This window comes from Dasypus novemcinctus, chromosome 22 (genome assembly GCF_030445035.2).
Source record: "Dasypus novemcinctus isolate mDasNov1 chromosome 22, mDasNov1.1.hap2, whole genome shotgun sequence".
Lineage (NCBI taxonomy): Eukaryota > Metazoa > Chordata > Mammalia > Cingulata > Dasypodidae > Dasypus > Dasypus novemcinctus.
The window spans coordinates 45945769-45968428 of record NC_080694.1 but is presented as its reverse complement, the minus strand read 5'-3'; the positions used below and the strand labels follow the sequence as shown (position 1 = coordinate 45968428).

Here is a 22660-nt window from a genome sequence, read left to right as displayed (position 1 = left end):
GACCCCAGAAAATCACGTCACGGGGGTTAATCCATTCCTGTGTGGGTAAGCTCGTATAGGTGGGACCGTTTGATTAAATTACTTCAGTTAAGGGCCTTTGATTAGATGGTGTGACCCAGAGTGGGTCTTAATATAACAAAGAAACAAAAAGCTGCAGACACAGAAACAATGTTGCAGAGACAGAGAGGAACCCAGAAGCTGAGAGAAGGCCCCAGGAACCAGAAGCTGTAATCAACGGAACACGGAAGCTGAGAGGAGGGCCCGTTAGCCAGAAGCTGAAAACAACAAGGCCCAGAGCAGAGGGGAAAGACAAGCAGAAGCCACTATATGCCTGCTCGCCCACAGGAAGCATCTCCTGATGATGCCTTAATTTGGACACTTTCATGGTCTCAGAACTGTAAGCTTTTAACCTAATGAATCCTCATTGTAAAAGCCAACCCATTGCTGGTATGTTACTCCCAGCCACTTTTAGCAAACAAAAACAATTACATATACAATACTGTTTCAGAGTTTTTAACCCAACGGTATACTGTGAGCATTTTTTCATGCTATTAGGTAATATTAGAAAACATTTTCATGCCTCTGTGGTTAATTTATTCATTTGACAAGTATCAGAGAGGTACCAAGGGCCGTTCCAGGCTCATGAGACCAACATGACGCCTGGCCCAAGAAGCTCATATTCCAGTTGGGGGAAGAAAGACAATGTCTAGTGAACAAACTCAAGAGATGGAGGCGAGGACTGTGAATGGAATTAAGCAGGATAGTGTTGGAAAGCAATCATGGGGAGTTAGTAAGAATAGCAACCTGCAGTGGTTGACAATGAAGGGAGAGAGGAGAAGGGGTTTGAGGAGTGAATGTTTTTAGAAGCTGAATGCAGGAGAAGGCAGCCAAGGAGATTAAGAAGGACAGGCTGGAGAAGAAGGAAGAAAACCAGGGAAGGGTTGTATGTTGGACATGGCCCAGTGGGTTTAATGGTGCTGAGAGGTCAGGTACTGGATTTGGCAAGTGGAAGATTGTCTTCTTTGAGAGCACTTGAGGGAGGCAGCTGTGGCTCAACTGATAGAGCATCCACCTACCATATAGGAGGTCCAGGGTTCGATACCCAGGGCCTTCTGGCCTGTGTGGTGAGCTGGCCCATGTGTAGTGCTGCCGTGCGCAAGGAGTGCTGTGCCACGCAGGGTGTCCCCTGTGTAGGGAAGCCCCATGCACAAGGAGTGTGCCCCGCAAGGAGAGCCGACCTGCGTGAAAAAAGTGCAGCCTGTCCAGGAGTGGCGCCGCACATAAGGAGAGCTGACACAGCAAGATGACACAACAAAAAAGAGACACAGATTCCCAGTGCCACCTGACAAGAAAGTAAGCAGATACAGAAGAATGCACAGTGAATGGACATAGAGCAGACAACACGGGGGGGGGGGGAGCGTAGAAATAAAAAAAAATCTTAGGAAAAAAAAGACCACTTGAGCTGGAGTGATGGGGACAGTTGTCCCGTAGTTTACCTGACCATTTCCCTATTGTTCTCTATGAAAGAAATTCTAGCTTTTCACCATCAAAAGATCATATAAATTATCAACTTTATACCCAAAGCCTCTTTTCCCTAGTTTAAAATGATCTCCTTTCTTGGTCCTAGGATATGGCTATTTGTAAGCCTCTTGGGAACAAATTACTAAATTAATTCCACAGCGTTTGTATCAGTTTTCACATAATAGAGCTGTTGTATTTGCTGAAAATGTTCCCATCTCTGTCTTTATATTGGTTATTTCATGATCTTCAATACAGGAAAGTAAAGTAAGGTAAATTAATAAAAACAGATTTTTAAAAAGAAATATAAAATATATATATTTTTTAAATTGAGAAAAGATCTCCATGCATTTGGTTAAAGATGTGAAAATGATTGCTGGGACTTAATTATCAGTAGTGTGCTGCTGTTCTCTAATAATTAAACATTTTAGAGGAACTATTTAACTATTTTTGGTAAAAATTAATTTTTTTCTATCTTAAGTAGCCAATTACATACTTTCCTGTAAACCAGCCATTAGGATGGTTAATCGCTCCTATCAGTTTTACTTAATTCCTTCTTTTTAGTTATGTACTCTCTCTATGATGTCAAAACAGGTTTTTGGTTTTTATTTTCATTGAAAATTTACATCAACTGGAGGCTTGCTTTACATGACAGGAGACATCTGAATATTTGGAAACTTCCCAAATATTCTTGTGTTTGGAAACATCTGTGAGACTGACTTTGTGGAAAATGAAATTCCAGATGATGGCAGGAATTTATCCCTGATGGCATTTTGCCCTTTATGATATTGCTGGTGACAGGGTGGTTAGCCTTCCCTGTTCCATACGCCTTGTCCCCCAGGAGCAGCAGCACAAGCTGCTTCTCCTGACCTGGACCAACCCACCGCTTGAGGGTCACTTCACCACTGGCAGGGGAAAGAGAGGAGAGAGAAAACTCAAGTGGGCATCTCTCCCCTAGAGGAACCCAGTGCCCTGCTCCCAGTGAAGAAACGGGCTATGGTGTCCAAGATAAACTACAGGGCAGCATGCCTAGTGAGTACAGACTTTTGGAGTCAGATGGTGTAGGTCGAATCCTCGCCTTTGCGACCTCACGCAAGTTACTCAACTTTTCTCTGCATCAGTTTCTTTATTTACAGTAATGGGGACAACAGTGTCTTCCTGAAAGGCCTAGGAGAGCCAAGGCATACCACATGCATGGCATAGTGGCAGGTATACAGCAAGCACTCAATAAGTGGCTGCTATTGTGAAAACAAGAAAACCAAAGAGTTGAAAGTACAATGTCAAATGGATACATTAAAAAACTCTACCAATGAAAGCAAATTCAGAAAAATAATTCAGTGTTTTGAGTATTGGAAGGACTTAGTATTGCTCTAGGCCAGGGGTTCTTAACCAGGGGTCCATGAGCTTGAATTGAAATTCAAAGAAACATTATTCTTGTGGGGCCGTGTTGGTGCGGGTGTGAAAAAGTTATTAAATAACACACAGTATAGTGTGGACTTAGTAAAGGGCCCGTGGTTTTCACCTGACTGGCAAAGGGGTCCATGGAACAATGAAAGGTTAAGAAGCCCTGTTCTAGGATCTTCAGCAGTCATCACTATACAAGTTTTTCAACTTGGCAAAGCTGTTGTTCAAAGATCCAAAGTGTTCCATTCTACAAATGTGAAGATTTATGAGGATACTGGGTATTTATATTTTGGATTCTCAACTAAAAATAACCAAAGCCAGTTTCTGCTTTGTGCCAGTACCAAAGGGGCCTTGATTGCAACTTGTCACCAACCATTTATGAAAGAGAGAGAAACAAATCTAACTCCCAAAATAGCGAAACTTTCATTTTCCACTAAATATTCCAAAACTGTGGAAGCAAGTAAACGAAACTGGTTACAGTGGATATGTGAAGATGGAGATATTAAGGGTGATTTCATTTTATTTTCTGAAATTTCCACAATTATGTATAAATAACTTTTAGAGTGCAAAATAATGTAAAATTATCATTAAATTACCTAATATGAGAAGAAATTCCATTTTATCATCATTCGAAGGATAGGATTAAAAAATGAATCCATTCTACTTTTATTTCTAAAAGATGATTTAGAATGCACCTTTTGGAGTCATGTGATGATTATTTTAAACAGTATTAAAATGGGCCTCAAATCTTCATCCAATGCAACTACTGAGGTTGCTGGCTAAATCAAGGATTGAGGGGAAAGAAAATTCTAGGCTTATTTTCACAACTGCTTTAAAATGTCAAACCATGAGCTTGTGCTATTCAGGGGTTAAGAGGGTTTTGCACAAGGAAGATGAAGGATAATCAACAGACATTGTGCACAAGCACTATGAGTTCGAAGCTCACAATAGATGCTTGGCTAGAGTTATCTTTCCATGCACTGAAGAAATGGAACCCACAGAGTTGATGTGCACATGTACGTACACTCAGCTTCCCCACTGCTCCACACTGAGAGATCAGACCTCTCCATTCCTCATTCAGCTCCCATATCAATGAGCTTCCAGGCCCAGGAGATTTCACCTCCTTGTTACCCCGTGAAGTGTTCTGTTTGACTCGTTCACCTTCATTCCCACAATTGCTGCCTCAGCTCAGTCTTCCTCCCTCCACTGTCGAGCTCCCTCTGTGCCCAGGATCCATTACACATCCTCTCACTCTGGAGCCTGAGTGATGGCTCTGAGTCCCCAGCTCGATTGTGCCCTGTTCTGCTTTGTGTCCTTCAGTGGATCCTGGTCATGTCCTGACCTCCACTCAGTCCCTTCCCCCTTGAGTTGGCCTGTTGGTTGCCTCACTCTCTAGAATGTTCCCCCCCCATATTAGTCAGCCCAAGGGGTGCTGATGCAAAATACCAGAAATTGGTTGGTTCTTATAAAGGGTATTTATTTGGGGTAGGGGCTTACAGATACCAGGCCATAAAGCATAAGCTACTTCCCTCACCAAAGTCTATTTTCACGTGTTGGAGCAAGATGGCTGCCGATGTCTGCGAGGGTTCAGGCTTCCTGGGTTCCTACGTTCCTGGGCTTGCTTCTCTCTGGGTTGAGGGTTCCTCTCTTCCCAGGGCTGGCTGCTCTTTCCTCTGTGAGCTTACTTCCCAGGGCTCCAGCTTAAGGCTTCAGCATCAAACTCCAACATCAAAAAGCCCCAACTCTCTCCTTTGCCATGCCTTTCATCAACACCCAAATGTCATGGCCCAATCAAAGCCCGAATCATAACTTAATCACGCCCAGGTACAGACCAGATTACAAACACAATCCAGTATCTACTTTTGGAATTCATAACTATATCCAACTGCCACACCCACTTTTCATCCAGCAAGTCTTTCGCAACTTGGGACCAGCTCACTTCTCACAGGCTTTGTGTTCTTCCCCCAAAGGCCGTTCGCTGCTCGCAAATCATCCTGGTGAGCCTCTTCCACAGCATTCGGTCATGACCTTCCCCATCCACCAAGCTTAGGAGATCTGATGGCAGGGGTCCCTCTGTCCTCCTCTTTGCATCTCCAGTGCCTGAACCATTCTGGTTGGAAATTAAGCATCTGTTTTAGATCTGTAAGTGTGAGTTGGTATTGGGATTCAGTTTTGTCTTCTATGAAATGGGGATAATAATATTCATTTCACACATTTTTAATGAGAATAAAGTGTGATGATTTTCTTTTGCCATTATGTAAATAAAAGGTCTTATTTTTAGTCACACAGAAGCTAGGGATAGAGTTCCCTTTAAAATAATGCAAACAAAACTCCCTCTTGTTAGCTGGCCTTTTACAGATGTCTTCCACATCAAGAAACGCTGTGGATAACAGACCCATCTTCCGTATTTATTTATTTAGAATTTATACTGGGCTTACTATATGCCAGACACTAGTATATTAACTCGTAAATTTCTCATAAAACCTATGTGGTAGATGCTACCGTTACCCTCATCTTACAAATGAAAACGTGGCACAGAGAGGTGAAGTAATTGGCTCAAGGTCCAACAGTTAGTAAATGGCAGAGCCAAGAGTCAAACCCAGGCCCCTGGCTGTGTGGGCATCTGACCTGTCCTCCCGTGCACAGCGAACTTGTCTTCTGTCTTCCACCAGTGCCCGCACTCCCTCCCCGTGGCATTAGTTCTTGCAAAACCCCTCTCTGCTCAGTGTTAATGGCCACACCCCTTTTGGTCTCCTGGCCGCTGCCAGGCCCCCAGCGCATCCAGTGCCCTCGGAGCCTCTCTCTCCGAAAGCCCGGAGATCGGCCTCCTGGTCACACACAACTTTTTTGGTCTCCTGCTCTCTGCCCGCGCCCCGTTTTGCTGCCAGTTGTTACAAGTTGTGTTAAACTCTTGCAGCATCACGTGTGCCACTCACGTGTCGAAGCAGACCACGTGCCACTCCGGACTGCGGGCTGAACACGAGAGGAACTTGGCAGGACCCCTGCCCACTCCGGGGGTCGTGCGCTGGAGGTCACGGCCCCTGCCTTTCGGTCCTAGCTCCAAGTGGGCAAAAAGCGGTCATTCAAAGGGTAGCCATTCATTTATTTGGCAGTGTTATTGTTTATGGAGCCAGGCACTGTGGCAGTGCAGGGGAGATGGCGGGAAGCCTGACGGACGCAGGCGTCCCGACGGCTCAGGGGACGCGGGGAGAGCCTCAACCCGCCCCCTGCGCGGGCTGGGAAAGGGAGCAGGGGGTGGGGGACGAGCGGGGCTGGGCGCAAGACGCGGGAGCCGGAGGCCGAAGAGGCGGGCATGGTCTCCGGCCAGCGCGACGCCCTGTCGGTACAGCTGAGACGCGGGATTCCCGCCCCGCATCACCACTTCTACGCCAGCGGGGGCCGGGGAGCGGGGAAAAAAGGGGAGCCCGCCGAGACGACGCTGCCTGGGTGGAAGGCGGCGGGACCGTGCGTGCGCTCCCAGCAGCTGGGGTGGCGCGCGCGGGAGGCAGGGGCGCTTGGACGGAGACGGTGGAACCTCGGCTCAGCGCCCCATCTCTAGAGCCTGGATTCCATTCCCAGGCCGGTGGCCTACTTGGCTGTGTGACCTTGCGCAAGACCCCTCCCCTCCCCGGGGCTCAGTGACATCACCGATAAAATGGACTTGCAATCGACTCACCGCTGGTGGGTGACTTAAGAGGGAGAATACCTGGAGAAGGTCCCCACCACGATGCCCCGCACGTAGGGCACGCTCACGGCCGCGTAAGTACCTGCGGCTCACACCTCGTCGGGTCCCCTAGCTGCCCTCAGCGCGGTCGCCGGGCGCCCTCTTCCCGCGGAGCCCACGACCTGGCTCTTGGGGCGCGCCTTATCTGCTAGCAGCCTGCTGCGGGCGGCGTTTGGAGAGAAGCGAGGGGGAGACGCAGGTCGTGGAGGGAGAAGAAAGGGAAGAGCGGAGAGCCCGAGGCGAGCGAGGCGGAGAGGGAGGAGTCGGCCGGGCTCCCGGTCCCCGCGCAGCGCGCCCGCCGAGCCACCAGCGGCGGGGCGGGGGCGGCGCGCGGCGGCCAATGGCGCGCGGCGCTGCGGGGAGGGCGGTGCAGGAACACCCGGCGGCTGACAGCCCCGCTCGCCGACTCCGCCCTCGTCCCCGCGGGAGCCGGGAGCCCGAGCCCGCCCGGCGCTGAGGCTGCCCGAGCCGCGCTGGGGACGGACATGGCAGCAGAATGAGCAGGCTGGCGCCGGGTCGTGGCCACCGCGCTGCTGCTCGGGCTCCGCGCCGCGCGCGCGCCACGCCGCACCCGTAGCCGGCCTCCCGGGGGGAGGGGGGGCTCCGGATTATTTCCTTCCAGGGGAGCCCGCAGCCGAGCCGATCTGGACTCCGGCGGGGTGTGCAGGCTGGTGTGCGGAGACTCGGCGGCTGCGGGAACGACGCGGGAGAGAGCCGCCGCAGGGCTGCTGAGGCGCGGCGATGAGCCGGCCATGGAGCGGCCTTGGCGGGGCGCGCGGAGCCGGCCGGCGCTGCGGCGGGGGCGCCGCCTGAGCCGGGGCTCCGCGGGGCTTCGGGACCTCGGGCGCCCTGGGGGCGTCGCTGCAGCCGCCTCCGGGAAGGCCGGGAGCCCCGCGTGGCGGACACTGCAGCGGTCACCGTGCTGAGGCGCCCCCAAGCCTGCTCCGCTGCAGCTCGGCGCGCCCCGCGGGCGCTTTGCCGGGTGCGCCGCGGCTGGCCGAGTCGACGGCGGGAGCCGGGGCCGGGACCGGCGGGTGCGGGGTCGAGCGCCAGCTCCCCGGAGAGCCGAGCAGCTGCGGGGGCCTGGCGGAGCTGGGCAGCCATGCTTCCCGGGGTGGGCGTGTTCGGCACCAGCCTCACGGCCCGTGTCATCATCCCGCTGCTGAAAGACGAGGGCTTCGCGGTGAAGGCGCTGTGGGGTCGCACGCCCGAGGAGGCGGAGGAGCTGGCCAAGGAGATGAGCGTCCCCTTCTACACCAGCCGCATTGACGAGGTGCTGCTGCACCAAGACGTGGACCTGGTGTGCATCAACCTGCCCCCGCCGCTCACCAGGCAGATCGCGGTCAAAACCCTGGGTGAGCCGCCCCTCCCCCACCTCCTTCACACCCCCCCCCCCCCCCCATTCCTTCCTCTCTCGCCGCCACCCCCTCCCAGAAGCTTCCAGGGCATCTGCCCTGCTCCGCGCACCGGAGATCCCAGACCCCACGCGGTCTTCTCTCCTTCCCTCGCCCGGGCCTTCCCCACCCCTGTCCCTGCGCTCCTCCCTCCCCGCACCGCGGAGACGCGCGCGTCCCGCGCCACTTGCTGGGGGAGGCGGGTGTTGGTGGGCTGGGTGAGCGGAGCGGCTCGGAATGGAAACTAAGTCCTGGGCTGCGTGTGTGCAGTGCACGTGCGCGCGCCGGTGGGAGGCCAGGGTGCGCCCCGCAACACCGGGAGAAAGGGCCCCACACGTGTCCCGGGGGGGTTTCCCTGGGGGCGGTAGACGCCCTGCTGTTTAGCGGCTGTGACACCTCGTGATCGTTTCTTTCCGCTGTGAGTTAGTGTAGTGTGACATTACAGATGAGACAATCGACTGGAATTATTTCGTCTGAGCTGGTGCAGACCAGGATGGCAGGGGTGGCTGGATGGGGGGGCTGGGGGGTTCTACTGCGACGTGGTCAGGGCAGTTGTAGGAGACGAAAACTGGCTGGATACAACGAGAAGGGTTTAAGTTTCGCGTGCAGCAACTCTGGAATTGTCTCCCGCACCGATTCCGGGTAATAGTTGTTCAATTTATAGGGGACGGGTGCAGTCGTTCCAGGCACGGATGCTTCGTACTGGAAAAGGCCAAACGCTGCCGGTTTCATTTGGAGGCCGGGTGTTGGCTGGAGAGTGGAGGGTGAGCTCCCCGTGCTCATCACCCGGGCCCCCCTACCCCCACCCAGGCAGTCAGAAGCATGTCAGAGCTGAGAATCAGCGTCTCTGACATACTCAGAGGAAAAAGAAGTGTCTGCTTTGTCCGCCAGCGGCAGTCACATCCCTAAGACAATTCCAAGAAGGTTGCTCACTCCTTACTGTTCTGAGACAATGTATGCCTGCCCTTGAAAGTGGGCAGTGGAATCTTGGAATGTTTTATTTTTAAGATTAGGTATGGATTCAGGGTAGAGAAGGTACAGATATTTTAATTCTATCTTCACAGGCCCATGAGTAGAATGTAGAAGTCTTTCTCCATAGAAAGCGGTTTTTATTAGGCCATTCTATTACTGACTCCCATGGGACATCTCACAGTGATTCCTAAGGGAGCTGCCCAAGGCTGGCGGTTTTCACTTTCATTTTATTGAGTTTCTGGGCTTTACAGCCTGTTTTCTTTGGCCTTGAATTGGATGTCACTCAGCTCCGGCCAATATTTCCTTTCCGTTTGATATAGCTCCCTGTATAGGTTGGGTAGCTAACTTCAGGGCTTTACATTGGTTTATGCATACCAGGTAGATTATAGCCATCCTACAGTATAAATCTGTTGGGACGATTTATATAAAACAGGTTCATCTTGAGCCCCGCCTATACTAGAGGACTTTTGACTGATACATGCAGCACAGCTTCTCCCAGCTTTGGCAAACTTGTCCTGCAGGTTAGACCTACAGAGCAACCCTATAGCATGTTTCTAGGGTAGCTGAAATTTGGGGAGCAAAGATGTTCCTATTTTTTTTTTTTTTTTTGCCATCTCTGGTGCTTGGGCCATGAATGTATTTGGGGGCTCTGGCTTTAAGAGACTGGTGCAAAGTATACATTTCTGTTCTTGATTTTAAAAATCGGTATGATTTTATTTCCTTAACGAGATCGCTGAGTGACCTCTTCAAAGCCAAGCATAAGAGACATAAGAAATAGCCTTATTTAGTAAACATGAGTAAAGAGGGCGGTTCCCCCTCCCTTTGTGTTTTCATGGTAGGTCCCGGGCTGTTAACTCTTGCCTTTAGGTAATTCTGGCTAGTCTGCGATTACAGAACATGGGGAGGCACGGGGTCTAGACTGCTGCACTGTAGTCTCCTTGACTCTTCACTTTCACTAGTAAATGCCCTGGAGGCTCTGCTTCCTCACTTAGGACCTATGAGCCGGCAGTGAGGGGTCGTCCTGGTTTGCTTGTCCGTCATGCCTGGAGGTTCCTCAAACACGACGTAGGAAGTGGAAAACCCCAAACAGTTATCAGGCCGCTCCCAGCCATCGGGGCTTTGTATACACTAGTGTTTGTGAGGAATAGGCATGAGCCAGTCTTTTACTAGTCCAGTGGATTGTCCTTTTATCAAGGGGCTTTGAGTTGCTGCGGCGATAGATCAGTGGCCCTCAATCCATCCTCCTGAATTGTCACAGCATATCAAGGGGAGGGACTGGTCTAGGGATAGACCAGAGAGGAAAGACACCTTGAGTCAATGGAGTGGTTGCACATCCTCCTTTAATTAAAAATAAGACAAAACTTCCTTTAACTTCCTACCTTAGTGAACTAAGCATTTCTTTGGTGTGGAGGTATTTTGAGAATGTACAATTTGTACAGTGTCCAAGGCTGCTGCTGCTCAAGTGCCTCTTGTGTGCCATGGGGTGTGGTAGGTGTTGCAGATAAAGTGATTCACTTCACGGTTAAAATATTTTCTAAGGTGGATGTTATTATGCTGATTTTATGAATGAGACAACCAACATTCAGAGACTTGAAGTGAAGGGCCCAAGGTCATACAGCTAGAGGGTTGAAGCACCCTTCTGCTCTCCCCCGAGCCATTTCTTCCTCTCCTCACCCCTAAACCTTCTCCTTTGCAGGGTGGGGTTCCTTCTCTGAGACAATGGCAGCTCCATTCCCCCGGCTGCCCAAGTGAAAATCTTAGAGCCATCCTTTATTCCTTTTTACCCCACTCCTGCAATTCATTTCCAAATTTGGTTGCCATCTCTCTTCTTTCGCCCCACTTCCTCCTCGGTGGTCCAGTCCTTATGTGGTTCTGAGTGGCCCAAGTCGTCAGGGTCCAGCCTGCCCTGCCCACCCTGCCTCCGCCTTCCACCCTGCCACCAGAGTTCCGCTGCTGAACCTGATCATGCCACCTTGCCCTTTTGCCTCCAGGAAAAGCCCTGTCTTCTTCCTGGCATGGGGGGCAAGACTCACCTCCTGTGAGCCAGTCCTGCCTGATCCGCTGCCCTTGCTGAGCCCACGAGCTTCGGCTAGACCAGACGACTGGCATTCCCCTGCCGTCAAAGGCATCCCTTCCTCTGGCATGGCGGGGCTTGTCAGAAATGCCCTTCCCCCTTGTGCTTGCGACTTTTGCCTCCTCCTCCTTCAATCTCAGCCCAAATGCTGCTCCTCCAGGAATTCCTCTCCCTCCTCAGCCACACCCCCTTATATCTCCTCTGTTTCTCCCCTCACATGCCCCCACCCCTTCTAACATCCATTCTTATGCATTTGTTTAACATCAAACTTTTCTTTAGTTATTTGCAGATGGGTTAAATAATAGCATGGTACCAACTTTAATTATTATAGAAGTGCACTGTGAAGAGTCAGTGTCACCTAATCCCTGTCTTGCAAACACACAGTTACCCTGTGCTGGAGGTAGTCACCGATACCCATTTTTTATTGCCTCATTTCAAAGGGTTTTCCACATTAAAGCACATTGAGAATTTTTTTAAACCTTTTTTTACATTGTTGCATACCATGCATACTGCTATGCCTCTTGCTTTTGCCATGCAGCAATATTATGTTAACAGTTTGTTTATATATTTACTTAAAGATGGTACATATCCATATATATGTATCTTGGAATATAAAAGCATCCTTGTTTCCCTTCCCCCCTATTTTACTGCAAATTATTTCATTGTATGGATAAATCAAAATTTCTATAACCAGTTCTCTTTAAACCAACATTTTGGTTGTTTCAAATATTTTGCTTATACAAACAAATAATGGGAAATTTTGAACTTATGTCACTTTGCACACATGCCAGTCTGCTTGTGGGAGAAGTACGTGAATTGCTGGTTTAAAAAGCATTTGCATGCTTCATTGAACAGAGATGTTGCCAAATTAACTGACATCTGAAATGACAGTGCGTTTTGTGGATTTCCTTGTGTGCCTCCCTGCCAGCCCCTTGGCTCAAGGCAACCAGGACCGGTCCCCCTCATTTTTGTATCTGGAGCTACACTGGGCCCAGCTGGCTTTTGGGGTCAAATATGTTCCCCTTTATCCTCCTCCCTCCACCACCCACCATTTCCCACCGCAGCCCATTCCCACCTGGGCTCATGCAGTCACCTCTCAGCCACCTGCTCCTTTCTCATCCAGTCTCTTCTCTGTGCAGCAGGGAAAGTGATTTTTGCAAGCACATCTGCTTCCCTGGGTCGAACCTTTCAGGGGCTTAAGTGGCACCTGGGGTAATACCAGGCCCCTACCGGCGACCTTTGGGGCCTGGCCTGGCTGCCGAGCCCCTCCTCCTCGCTCCTGTGCGACCACCCACCCTCCAGGAAGGGCAGAAAGGACCACAGGCCTATGGCTTGGCCTCTCTTCCGTGCCCCGACTCCGGGCCGTTTTCCTGGCTCGTGCCTCTGCCTGGAAGGTTCTACCCTCTTCTTTGAACGGCCAGCTCGTTGTCACTGTCCACTCTCAGCTCAGCTCCATCGTTTGCTTCTGAGGAAGCCCTTTCTGGGCCCTGCCCCGCCCAGGCGGAAGCTGCCTCCCCCACCTCCCTCTTATCCCTCCTTATCGTCATGGTAGCATGATTCAGTTTGAGGTGGTCTCTTTCCTGTGTTTGGTTGTTTTCTTATTTGCCATCGTCTCCCTCACTAGGATGTAGCTTCCTCGCCTTGTCTCTCTTAGCCAGTGGCAGGCACCCACTCACACATAGTATTTGTCCAGTGACAAATGAATGCATTTTTGTTGAAGGAATGATGCTTCGGGAAGGAGGAGGGTTATAAACAGGACATGTCCACCTGGAAACATTTTTGCCTGGCATGCAGTGCCTCCCAAACTTAGATATGCAGTCGCATCACCTGGGGATCTCGTCAGAAATGCAGATTCTGGGGTGGGAGCCAAGATTCAGGGTTTCTCTCCCAGGGACACGGGTGTGCAGAAGCGCACCAGGAAAGAAGACATCCCCTGCTGTGAGCCAGGGGGACCGCGTTAACATGCCTGTGGCCTTTGTGTATCCAGTGGGTTTTGGAGCTAGCCCTGGAGGCTTTCTTCCAGAAGCCTCTCTGTGGGATGGAAGGCTGCTTGGCGGGGGTGACTGGGACTGTTGCCGAGCTTTGATCTCGGCGTACGTCCGATCTCGCCCCGACTTGTTTGGCATCCCAGGGAGGGGCCCAGAGCAACCTGCCCCTTCCTTGACCTATTTCAGCTGTGTCAGCAGTTGCTCAATGTGGAGGAGGGCTGAGGGGGTGGGGACAGACGGGCCATCCTGGCCGCCCCAGCAGAGGTGCTGCTGCAGATCAGGACAGCGGCGCGTTTGGATTTTCAGTCTGTCTTTTTTGAGCGTAACCTCCAATTCTGAAATCCTCGCACACACTGAATTTCCAGTTCTTCCTTCAAGTATGACCCTTCTGCATTTTGTTCTATCTTTTTTTTCCCCCCAGCTGATAGAATCGGCCTTTATTTTGTGACCTAGCATAAAGTCTTGTCAATTCTATTACAAAGTACGTGCTGACCCATTGCTGGGGAGGCAGTTGTCTGCCTTTATTTTTTTTCCTTCTTTTTTTTTTTTAAATGTTACATTTCAAAAAATATGAGGTCCCCATATACCCCCCACCCCCCTCACCGCACTCCTCCCACCTCAACAACCTCTTTCTTCCTGTGGCACACATTCATTGCATTTTAAGACCGGGTGGGAAGGTGATTGCATTTCACTACAGCTTCCAGCCCCTGAGGCCCAAGGAAGTGATTGGGGTCTATCAGCTTGATGAGGGCTGAGGACGCCTGTGGGCATTATGTAAATAAGAGAAATTACTCTGTTTACTGTGCCGAGGCCAGCATCACCGACCCCATTTCATCTAACTGGAATTAGGTGCAGCTGAGGGATGATTTGGTTGAGGCTCTCTGGCTTTGAAAATGTACAATTCTGCAGAAGTTTGATTAGGAGGGGGAAAGAAGTCAAATGAAGAAGTTGGACATTTCGATACCTGAAACTGGAGGAAAAAACACACACAAAAAAGAAGAAATGAAAATAAATAGCGTATTTGAAGGGTTTCACTAACAGCAATGTACGGGTAATTAGCTATATATTTTGATGCAGGGCAAACATATGGTGCAGCAAAACATCAATGTATAAGATGATGTGCTTTGCAAATCTAACCAATGATCGGAAATGCTGGCAGGTTACTGCTGGGTGATTTGGGAGAAGCAGCTAAGCTTCTTAAGCCTCAGTTTCCTCACCAATAAAACTGAGCTAATGATATTATCCTATGTGGTGTGTGTGACAACCAAATTGAGAGTAGGTATGTAAACACCTAACAGATGACCCCTCAGTTATCTGCATGTGCTCAATAAATGTCAGCTTTTACTCCTCCCCAGTGTGACCAGTTCCTTAGCCTATTCCAACTGGTGCTTCTGCAGATTTAAAAAATATTTTCTGGATAGAGGAATCCACGCTCCCCTCTCCATCCCTAACACCCCACTAAGAGAAGTCCTTGTTAAAATTTTTTCTTCTCTTTTAAGGGAATGAACCTAAGCCAGGCTCTAAATGTCTTATTTGTGGAGAACCCTGTGCTTGCTTCGCAGATGCATGATCTCTCCCAGGCACCGAAGGTGTCACAAAGAACTCGCCTTTTTTCTATGAAGATTTGTTATCACTTAACAATAAGGGTGCAGGCGCCGCCCATGGAGCTCGGGGGCAGGGATGTGGCTGGGTTTCAGGGGGTGGCTGGACCTGATGAAACCCCGGGATTTCGCCATCCTGCAGCTCTGCTCGGCTCCGCCTGTCAGCTTCATCATCCTCGCCTCCTTGGGCCCGTGTGGTAGGCGAGCATGTATCCACCTGCAGCTCCCAGAGGGAAAGGTTAGAGATGCCACCACCCAAAAAGGGCAGCCCTGCCCCCCATAACCCCTCACATCCTTGTCCCTGCTCAGGTCATGGGCTTTCTCCTGCTCAGTTCTTTTCGTGGTTATGTCCCAGTGTGGGGGACACGTCACAAAATGCTGCCGGGGCCCCCTCTACTGGAGGGCCCGTGTGGGGGGGGTGGGGGGCATGGAGGGACTGGTTAAAAGTGGTCACGCTGAGCAGGGCAGAATTCCAAAAACGTGCCTGGGCTCCTTTCCTGAGGCAGCCGTCACCAAGTACCCAAAAGAGGTGGCTCCAAGAAAAAGCCAAGAACAAAACAAAACGGGTATTTATTGGCTCGCGGTTCTGGAGGCTTCAAGTCCAGGCTGTAGGGTCAGCTGGGCTGTGCTAAAACCTGCCGGGCAGAATCGTGCCTCCTGCAGCCTCTGCAGTGGCCGAGCAGCCTTGGGCGTGAAGCTGGACCATTGCAGCCCCTGCCTGCTCCTGCACTCCTCCTCTCCACTGCGTGTCAGTCCCTTCTCTTATCTTTAGGACACCGTTAGTCTTGGACTTGGGACCCACCCTAACCCAGGTGGGCTCATCTCAATCAATCCTATCTGCAAGGACCCTCTTTCCAAATAAGGTTGCATTTTCCTCAGAAGGGGCTGAGAACCACAACATACCTGTTTTTTTTTTTAACGGGGGTGGAACTGTAAATTCAACCCCTAACAATGCACATAATCGGAACACAGACTTGGTCGGAGTTTTTACAAATCTAGGCATTTCTCTGATCAGGTAGATAGGTTTTTAAAATTAATTAATGAATTAAACATTTTTAAGAGGTATTGGGGATTGAACCCAGGACCTTATATGTGGGAAGCAGGCGCTCAACCACAGAGTTACACCCCGCCCCCACAGGTTTTTTTTAATCCACTCTCTGAAATATCCATTTGTTATTGCGCTGCTTGTGCAATGACCATAGTTAAACAATGGAGATCAACGGGCACCAAGCTAGTTGCGGTTATTTTTTTTTATGGTGCATAGATATTTTTAAGCATGTGATGGGAAAGTAGGCAAACATGGCCAAGTCCATGGGGATTTATGGGTATTTGAGCGTTGGCAAACCTCTCCGGGGCACTCCCTATGGGGTGCGTGAGCCAGCATGCCTGGGTAGGTGTGGAGGCCCCGCCCCCCGGGCCCCGGCCCCGCCCCCCGGGCCCCGGCCCCGCCCCCCGGGCCCCGGCCCCGCCCAGGTCCTGGAAGGCGCTGGGAGCACCCGGGGCGGGCACGCTGGGTGAGGCGGCTCCTGGGAGACCCGCACAAGTGTGGTCACAGGCGTGGGTGTGGAAAGACCAGGCGCTGGGGAAACTGCCCCAGCAACTTCAGCAGTCTGCGCGTCCCTTCTCAAGCCACTCCTCTGAGGGGAAGGCCTGGCCGGGGACAGTGCTTTTGGGTTCAGATTCCAGACAGGGCCGTGGTGGGGGAAATGCGGAGCGCGGCGTGGACCCGTCACCCTGCCCACCCTCCACCGGCCAACAGGGCTTCAGGGAATTGGCCTCTCCTGTTCCTTAAGGATTGAGGCCCTGTGGAGTGTTTTTTTTAAATGCAAGGGGAAAAAAAACCTTTACATTAAAATTATATGCATTTTTAAAAAACAATTTTCAATTGTAATAGCACCTCTGGGCACTCAGATACTCTTCTAATGAGCATAGTATCCATACACTGAAAGTCTAGATTTTGAGGCCCCTGATTAAGTTGGTTTGCAGCTTTAGGATTGCTTTTTAAAAAAAGAAAAAAAACCCAAAAACACCCCGGCTTTACTGAGATACTTTACATACCATAAAATCCATCTATTTCAAGTGTGTAGCTTGAGAATTATTAGCAAATTTATATAACTCTGCTACTATCACCACAAAGAGTTTTAGAATACTTCTAACACCCCCCAAAATTTCCTCATGCCCTTTGGCCAACAATCCCCATTCCCACTCCCAAGCCCCAGGCAGCCACTAATCTGCTTTTTGTCCCTAAAGTTTTTCCTTTCCTAGATATTTCATATACATAGAGTTACGTAATATGTAGTCTTTTGTGCCTGGCTTTTTTTCACTTAGCATTCTGTTTTCCTTGTTCATGTTGTAGCGTGTATTGGAATTTCATTTCTTTTTATTACAATATTCTGTTGTCTGGATTTACTACGTTTTGTTTATCCATTCTTCTGTTGATGGACATTTGTATGGTTCCAGTTTTGGTTTATTATGAATAAGACTGCTATGAACATTCGCATGCAAGTCTCTTTTGTAGACCCATGTTTTCATTTCTCTTGGATAGGAGTAAAATGGCTGACTTGTATGGTAAGTAAATATTTAACTTTTTGTACTGCCAAACTGTTTTCCAAAGTAGTTGTACCACTTCATAGTCCTACAGGCAATGTATGCGGGTTCCCATTTTTCCACATCCTACCATCATCACTTGCTAAAGTCTGTCCTTTTGATTATACCCACCCTGGTGGGTGTGGCATTTGTCATCTTTTCATTCTTTGGAGAACTGTCTATTCAAATCCTTTGCTTATTTTTAAATAGGCATGCTTGTCTTATTGTTGAGTTGCAAGAGTTCTTTCCTGGCATGGGTTTTATGATTTTCTTATTTTGTTGAATTAATAGACTGCTCTTGGGAAAAGGGTAGAGTTGGTTTTCAAATACTTCCCTTTATTTTTTATTTGGGGACTAGATACAGCTGAGTTAATTCTCCAACCTGAGTAAAATGAGTTCTGCCAAACAGTTAGTGAAATGGCTCACTATTTAGAAGGGAGACAACCAGGGGAGGGGATCCTGGGAGCATCCCAACATGGAGAATATCTGTGATGCCCCATGGTCCTCAGCCCATCTCTTTTACCCACTCTCTGAAGAGTAGGGTTGTTTTTTCCTTCATAGGCTTGTAGCACAGTGTTAGCGGCGGTGAGAAATACCCCAAGGAGTAAAAGCTATGGTCTTTGTGTTCTCAATAAGCCTAACCACATGTGCAGCGAGGCACTGAGTGCAGAAGGAATGGCTACACCGCAGATCAGGAAGCATTTGCATCAGGTGATTGAGTGATAAAAAAGAAAAAGCCATGAGTGGATTAAGGGTTGACCACCTGGGTAGCTTTCCAGGGTGCTAATCTATAAAAGGCACAAAAACAAGGGTGAAAAATGGAGCCAATGTTTTAATGAGTTTTCTTTCACAAAAAGTATGTTATGTGTGAATGGGAGACTTGCGGTGGGGATGAGCCCTGGAGGTGGCGTCCTCTAATGGAAATGAATTATTGCTACCTTACCTTCTAGAAGGGCTGCATGTTGTGGTTATAGAGCTTTCTTTCTGCTGAATGGGAACTTGGTTTGGGGTTGGAGGAGAAATGCTGCAGACCAGCGAGGAAAGGCTACATTTGTCACCAGTATTCTTCTCCTTAGGCAGCAAAGGGTCTCTGTGGCCCTCTTGATGAAGGACACAATCTGACAGTTGAGGGGGGAGGAATTTCTGAGGACTGGAATGGTTTAGAAGACCTCTTGGCTTCAACTAGACCAAGAAGGTGTAGGATATAAATAATTGACATGAAGGTGTTCCTGTCAGCACTCTGAGGTAAACTGTCTTTCCTTAGATTGACAAGACAAAGTTACAGAGGTATAAGAATGTCCAAATTTCTCAATTATTTTTCCTATGTGGAATTAAAAAAAAAAACCTGCCAGCACATTTCCCCCTTCATCAGCAGTTAAGTGCCACTTGATGTCTTTCTGTCCCCTCAGATCCCAATGGGAGCAGTAACAAATGACACAGCTCTATAGTAGGCAAGGAAAACTGTTTATAGGAAGGTTGGAAAGAACTCAGTTGAGAGGAGCACAAACGGCAGCCTTACAGGGTGTGAAAATAGCTGCAAAATCAATTCTGCACAAGATATTCTTAAGACAAAAGCCCTCTGTGACAGATATGCTATGGTGGAGAACGGGGTCATCTGATCTGAAGAGCTTTGGTCAGCTGAGCACAGGATGACCTGAACTGAGCTCGCTTCCTGGTTTTGTGTTTATATGGGATAGTGGCTGTCTTACTTTCCTAGCGCTGCAGTAGCAAAATACTGCAAACAAAGTGGCTTCAACCCTAGACATTTATTGTCTCGCAGTTCTAGAGGCTGGAAGTCCAAAGTCAGGGTGTCAGCAGGGTCACACTCGCTCGGAAATCTGCAGGGAAGCTTCTGTCCGTGCCTCTCTCCTGGCTTCTGGTGGGTGGCTGGCAATCCTTGGTGTTCCTCGGCTTGTGGTGTGACTCCATCTGTGCCTCCGTTGTCATGTGGCCCTCTTTTCTATCTGTGTCTGTCTCCGCCTGGCATTTTCTCCTTCTGTGTCTCCTGTCCCCTCCTCCTAGGGACAGCAGTCATGTCAAATTAGGACTCACCCCAATCCAATATGACTTCATCTTTACTAATAAGGTCTTCAAAGACCCTATTTCCAATAAGGTCACATTCACAGGGCTGGGGTTCAGGACTTGAACATGTCTTTTTGGGAGATACAACTCAACCCATAACAGTGGTGGGAGCTCCCATCCCTTTGTTATACGGTTGAGCCCAAGGGCCATTGCTGCGCTGGGCTATGATTGACTGGATGAGAAAGGATGAAATAATCTCCTTGGAGAAGGACATTCATTCAGGGTCTGAGATGTAGACGTGCCTCTCAACATTAGGAGGTGAGAGTAATGGGGCTTATGATTGTGAAGCAACCACAAAGTAGCCTGCTGTCAAGGAATGAATAGTTAATTCTTGATGTGGGGTCCAGAAGTTGGTCAGTGATGAGCCTTGCTTGGTTGCTCTGATGGCTAGGGTTCTTAAAAGATCCCCACTCCAGACACATCATGTATCTTCTTTTGCTCTGGTTGGAAAGGAAAAGTTCCATGTTGAGTTCAGTGTCATTCTTTTGGAAGTAAAGTGTTGCACTCAAATACTTTTTTTTCCATCAGTGGAAAAGTCAACCAGATTTAAGAGGCACCCCATCAGACTCCAGAAGGCCTCAGGAACCCCAGAGATGGGGTTGGCAGTCACTTGGCCTGAGTTTGAACCCTGGCCTCACCACTTACTGTTCTGAGCCTCAGTTTCTTCAGTAAAACAGGGATAATCTAAGAACCTAGCTCAGAAGGTTTTTGACTTAAACCGTGCTTTTTTTTAAAAAGTGAATGCTCAATAAACATAACATGAGTCCTGCTTAAACAGAACTTATTATGGTGAGCTTCGGCCCATTGGCTCTTTCATTGAAAAGGGATATACCGAGCTTCGGCTATGTACTAGGTACTCTTGGATCTGTGCTATGCAATGCGGTAGCCATTAGCCACAAGTGGCTCTTTAAATTTACAGTTAAAACGAGATAAAATTAAACCTTCAGTTCCTCAGTTGCCCTAGGCACATTTCAGGTGCTCAAAGGTCACATATTGGACAGTGCAGAAGAGAATGCATCCATCATTGTAGAACGTTCTACTGGACTGCGCTGATCTTGAGGCTTGGGATAATGCGGTGAACACATCATTTAGGATTGATCTCAATGTCGGTTTCTGAGAAATCCAAATTTAGGGGTACATTTCATTATCCCCAAGGAACGGGATGCTAGGGAGTCTACACGCGTGGTTCTCAGAGCCTCAGAAGTCACCAAGAGAGGTCTGATGAGGTATGGGCAAGGTCTTCTCTTGTTATTAGAAAGGACTCTCTTATCAACAAGAAGGAGATGTGTGCTGTGGAAAGTGTCCTAGATTCTCCAGCAGAAGGTGGACATGAGCAGCCAGATAAAGGATGCCCCCCACACCCCCAGCTTGGGTTCCTACCATAGGTGGGACGTGGCCCTGAGAGCGGAGCATGCCAGGCAGGAGTGCTGCCTTCTGGTCACAGGAGAAGTCTTCCTAAGGGGTGGAAGATGGGGCTAGCCCTCCTTTTTGGCCAACGTAGAGAAGCACAGAGAAGCGAAGGGACTTAGACCGCCACGTCCCTCAATCCTGAGAGAACCTGGAGGACGCTCGCAGCCAGGCCCTGAGGGAGAGTACTGACTTCGGAGTCAGGTTGCATTGGGCGCTATGTCCAACACTGTGCAGAGGCTGTTTCTGATTTGATTCTCCTGCCCACCCCTCTCGCTGTCCCTCCCCTTAGCTGAGGGGAAAGGCTACATAAATATTAAAGCATGAAGCCTCAACTAATAGGCAATTACTACGTGGCTAATTATGATTGCTTTTTCTCCTTCAAGTCCCATTAACATCGTGAAAGCGCTATCCACCGTGTGAATGTCCCCGAGGGACCCGGGACTGATGCGTTCCAGCTGGTTGGAGCTTGGAGGGAGAGGCGAGCGTGCCTTTATGAGCGTGAGGACACATGCATGCTGGAACGCGTCTCGGACAGAATGCGTGTGGACCGACGTCAAAGGCCAAGTCAGGCTTGCAAAAATTTCAGTTTATTCCTGGCGACTCTTCTCCTTACAGAATCTGAGTGATCCAATGTGGGCCCATGGAGAATGAGATCCTTTGCCCCCTGCTCTGTCTCTTCCCTGCTTTCCACCCAAGGTGGTGCATCAGAGGGGAAGAAAGCAGCAGGCATGACAGTTTAGAGGGGAAACGTCACATGGTTCTGTTGTCTGAGATTCTGCTCCTTTCAGCACCACCCACGTGGGACATTTGTTTACACTCCATGATGCCACTCTCGGAGAATCCTGGAGGACAGGTTCCGGAGCCCTCGGGGATGAAGCTTGTGTGACTTCATATGCACAGCCGTGCCCATCCAGGCCACAGGGACGGACTGGCTTTCCCCGGGGGGCACACGGGTGCCACCGTGGCACTGAGATGTTTCTGCTTGTGGTTACACAAATGCAGTGGCCTCTGTCTGCACCCTGCCTGCTTTCCAGGAGGCAGGTCCATCGGGCAGTTGATATTTGCTTTGCTTGTCTTTCTGGCCCCCACGGCCCTGCTGTGATTATAGCAACAGGTGTGCTTGTCACTTTCAGGTGCCAGAGACCTCTGTGGAACTGCACGGCTGCATTTCCACCTCCCCCGTGTCCCTCCTCTCCCCCCACAGGAATTCCCAACGTGGGTATTTATCCGCTTTTCAAACCAAAAGTTGAATTTGGTTTTCAAAATAAATTCAGCATTTATTCATTGCCCATTTATTGAGTGTCGGCAACGTGTAGGGCACTATTTTAGGTTGTGGAGAAGGGGAAGAGTTCAGAGTCCTCCCAGATATGACCTTGACTCTGAATGAGCTTACAGTATACCTGCACCCTACCCATCACTTTTTTTTTAAATCCAGTCAATATTTATTTGGTTTTACGCACATATTTACCCTCTTCTGTTGTCTTCATTTCTTCCATCTGGAATCGTTGAGTGTGGGTCTGGTAGTGACAGATTCTCATTTCATTAATTTCAGCATTTCCTTTATTACACATTCCCTTTTCCTGTTTTCTCTTGGTTCATTGATTTTTGTCATTGTATTAGTTTGTTAGTCATGCTTTTTAAAAAAAATTAATTGAAGTATATCACTCATACATAAACATACATGAACAATAAGTGTACAGTAATAGTTGTGAACTTACAAAGTAAACATACATAACATCATACAGGACTCTCGCACCTCACCCTACCTCCAGTACCTTGCATTGTTTTGTTTTTTTTTTTTTAAAGATTTATTTTTATTTATTTAATTCCCCTCCCCTCCCCCGGTTGTCTGTTTTCTGTGTCTTTTTGCTGCGTCTTGTTTCTTTGTCCACTTCTGTTGTTGTCAG

The 22660-nt window shown here is 49.3% G+C and overlaps 1 protein-coding gene and 1 long non-coding RNA gene across 2 annotated transcripts in view; one reads left to right on the top strand and one right to left on the bottom strand.

Moving 5' to 3' along the window:
* Nucleotides 1-4378: 4378 nt before the first annotated feature.
* Nucleotides 4379-6935, bottom strand: LOC131275330 (uncharacterized). The gene is made up of 2 exons (XR_009182758.2): nt 6690-6935; nt 4379-5032 (listed from the first exon to the last, which is right to left on the bottom strand). It is a non-coding gene; the product is annotated as an uncharacterized lncRNA (long non-coding RNA).
* A 164-nt stretch (nt 6936-7099) lies between these two features.
* The window catches only part of GFOD1 (Gfo/Idh/MocA-like oxidoreductase domain containing 1), a 128941-nt gene continuing 113380 nt past the window's right edge, over nt 7100-22660 (top strand). The window contains exon 1 of the mRNA XM_058285236.2: nt 7100-8001. Coding sequence (XP_058141219.1) covers nt 7749-8001 — 253 coding nt within the window. The 5' untranslated portion in view covers nt 7100-7748. The remainder of the gene's footprint in view (nt 8002-22660) is intronic.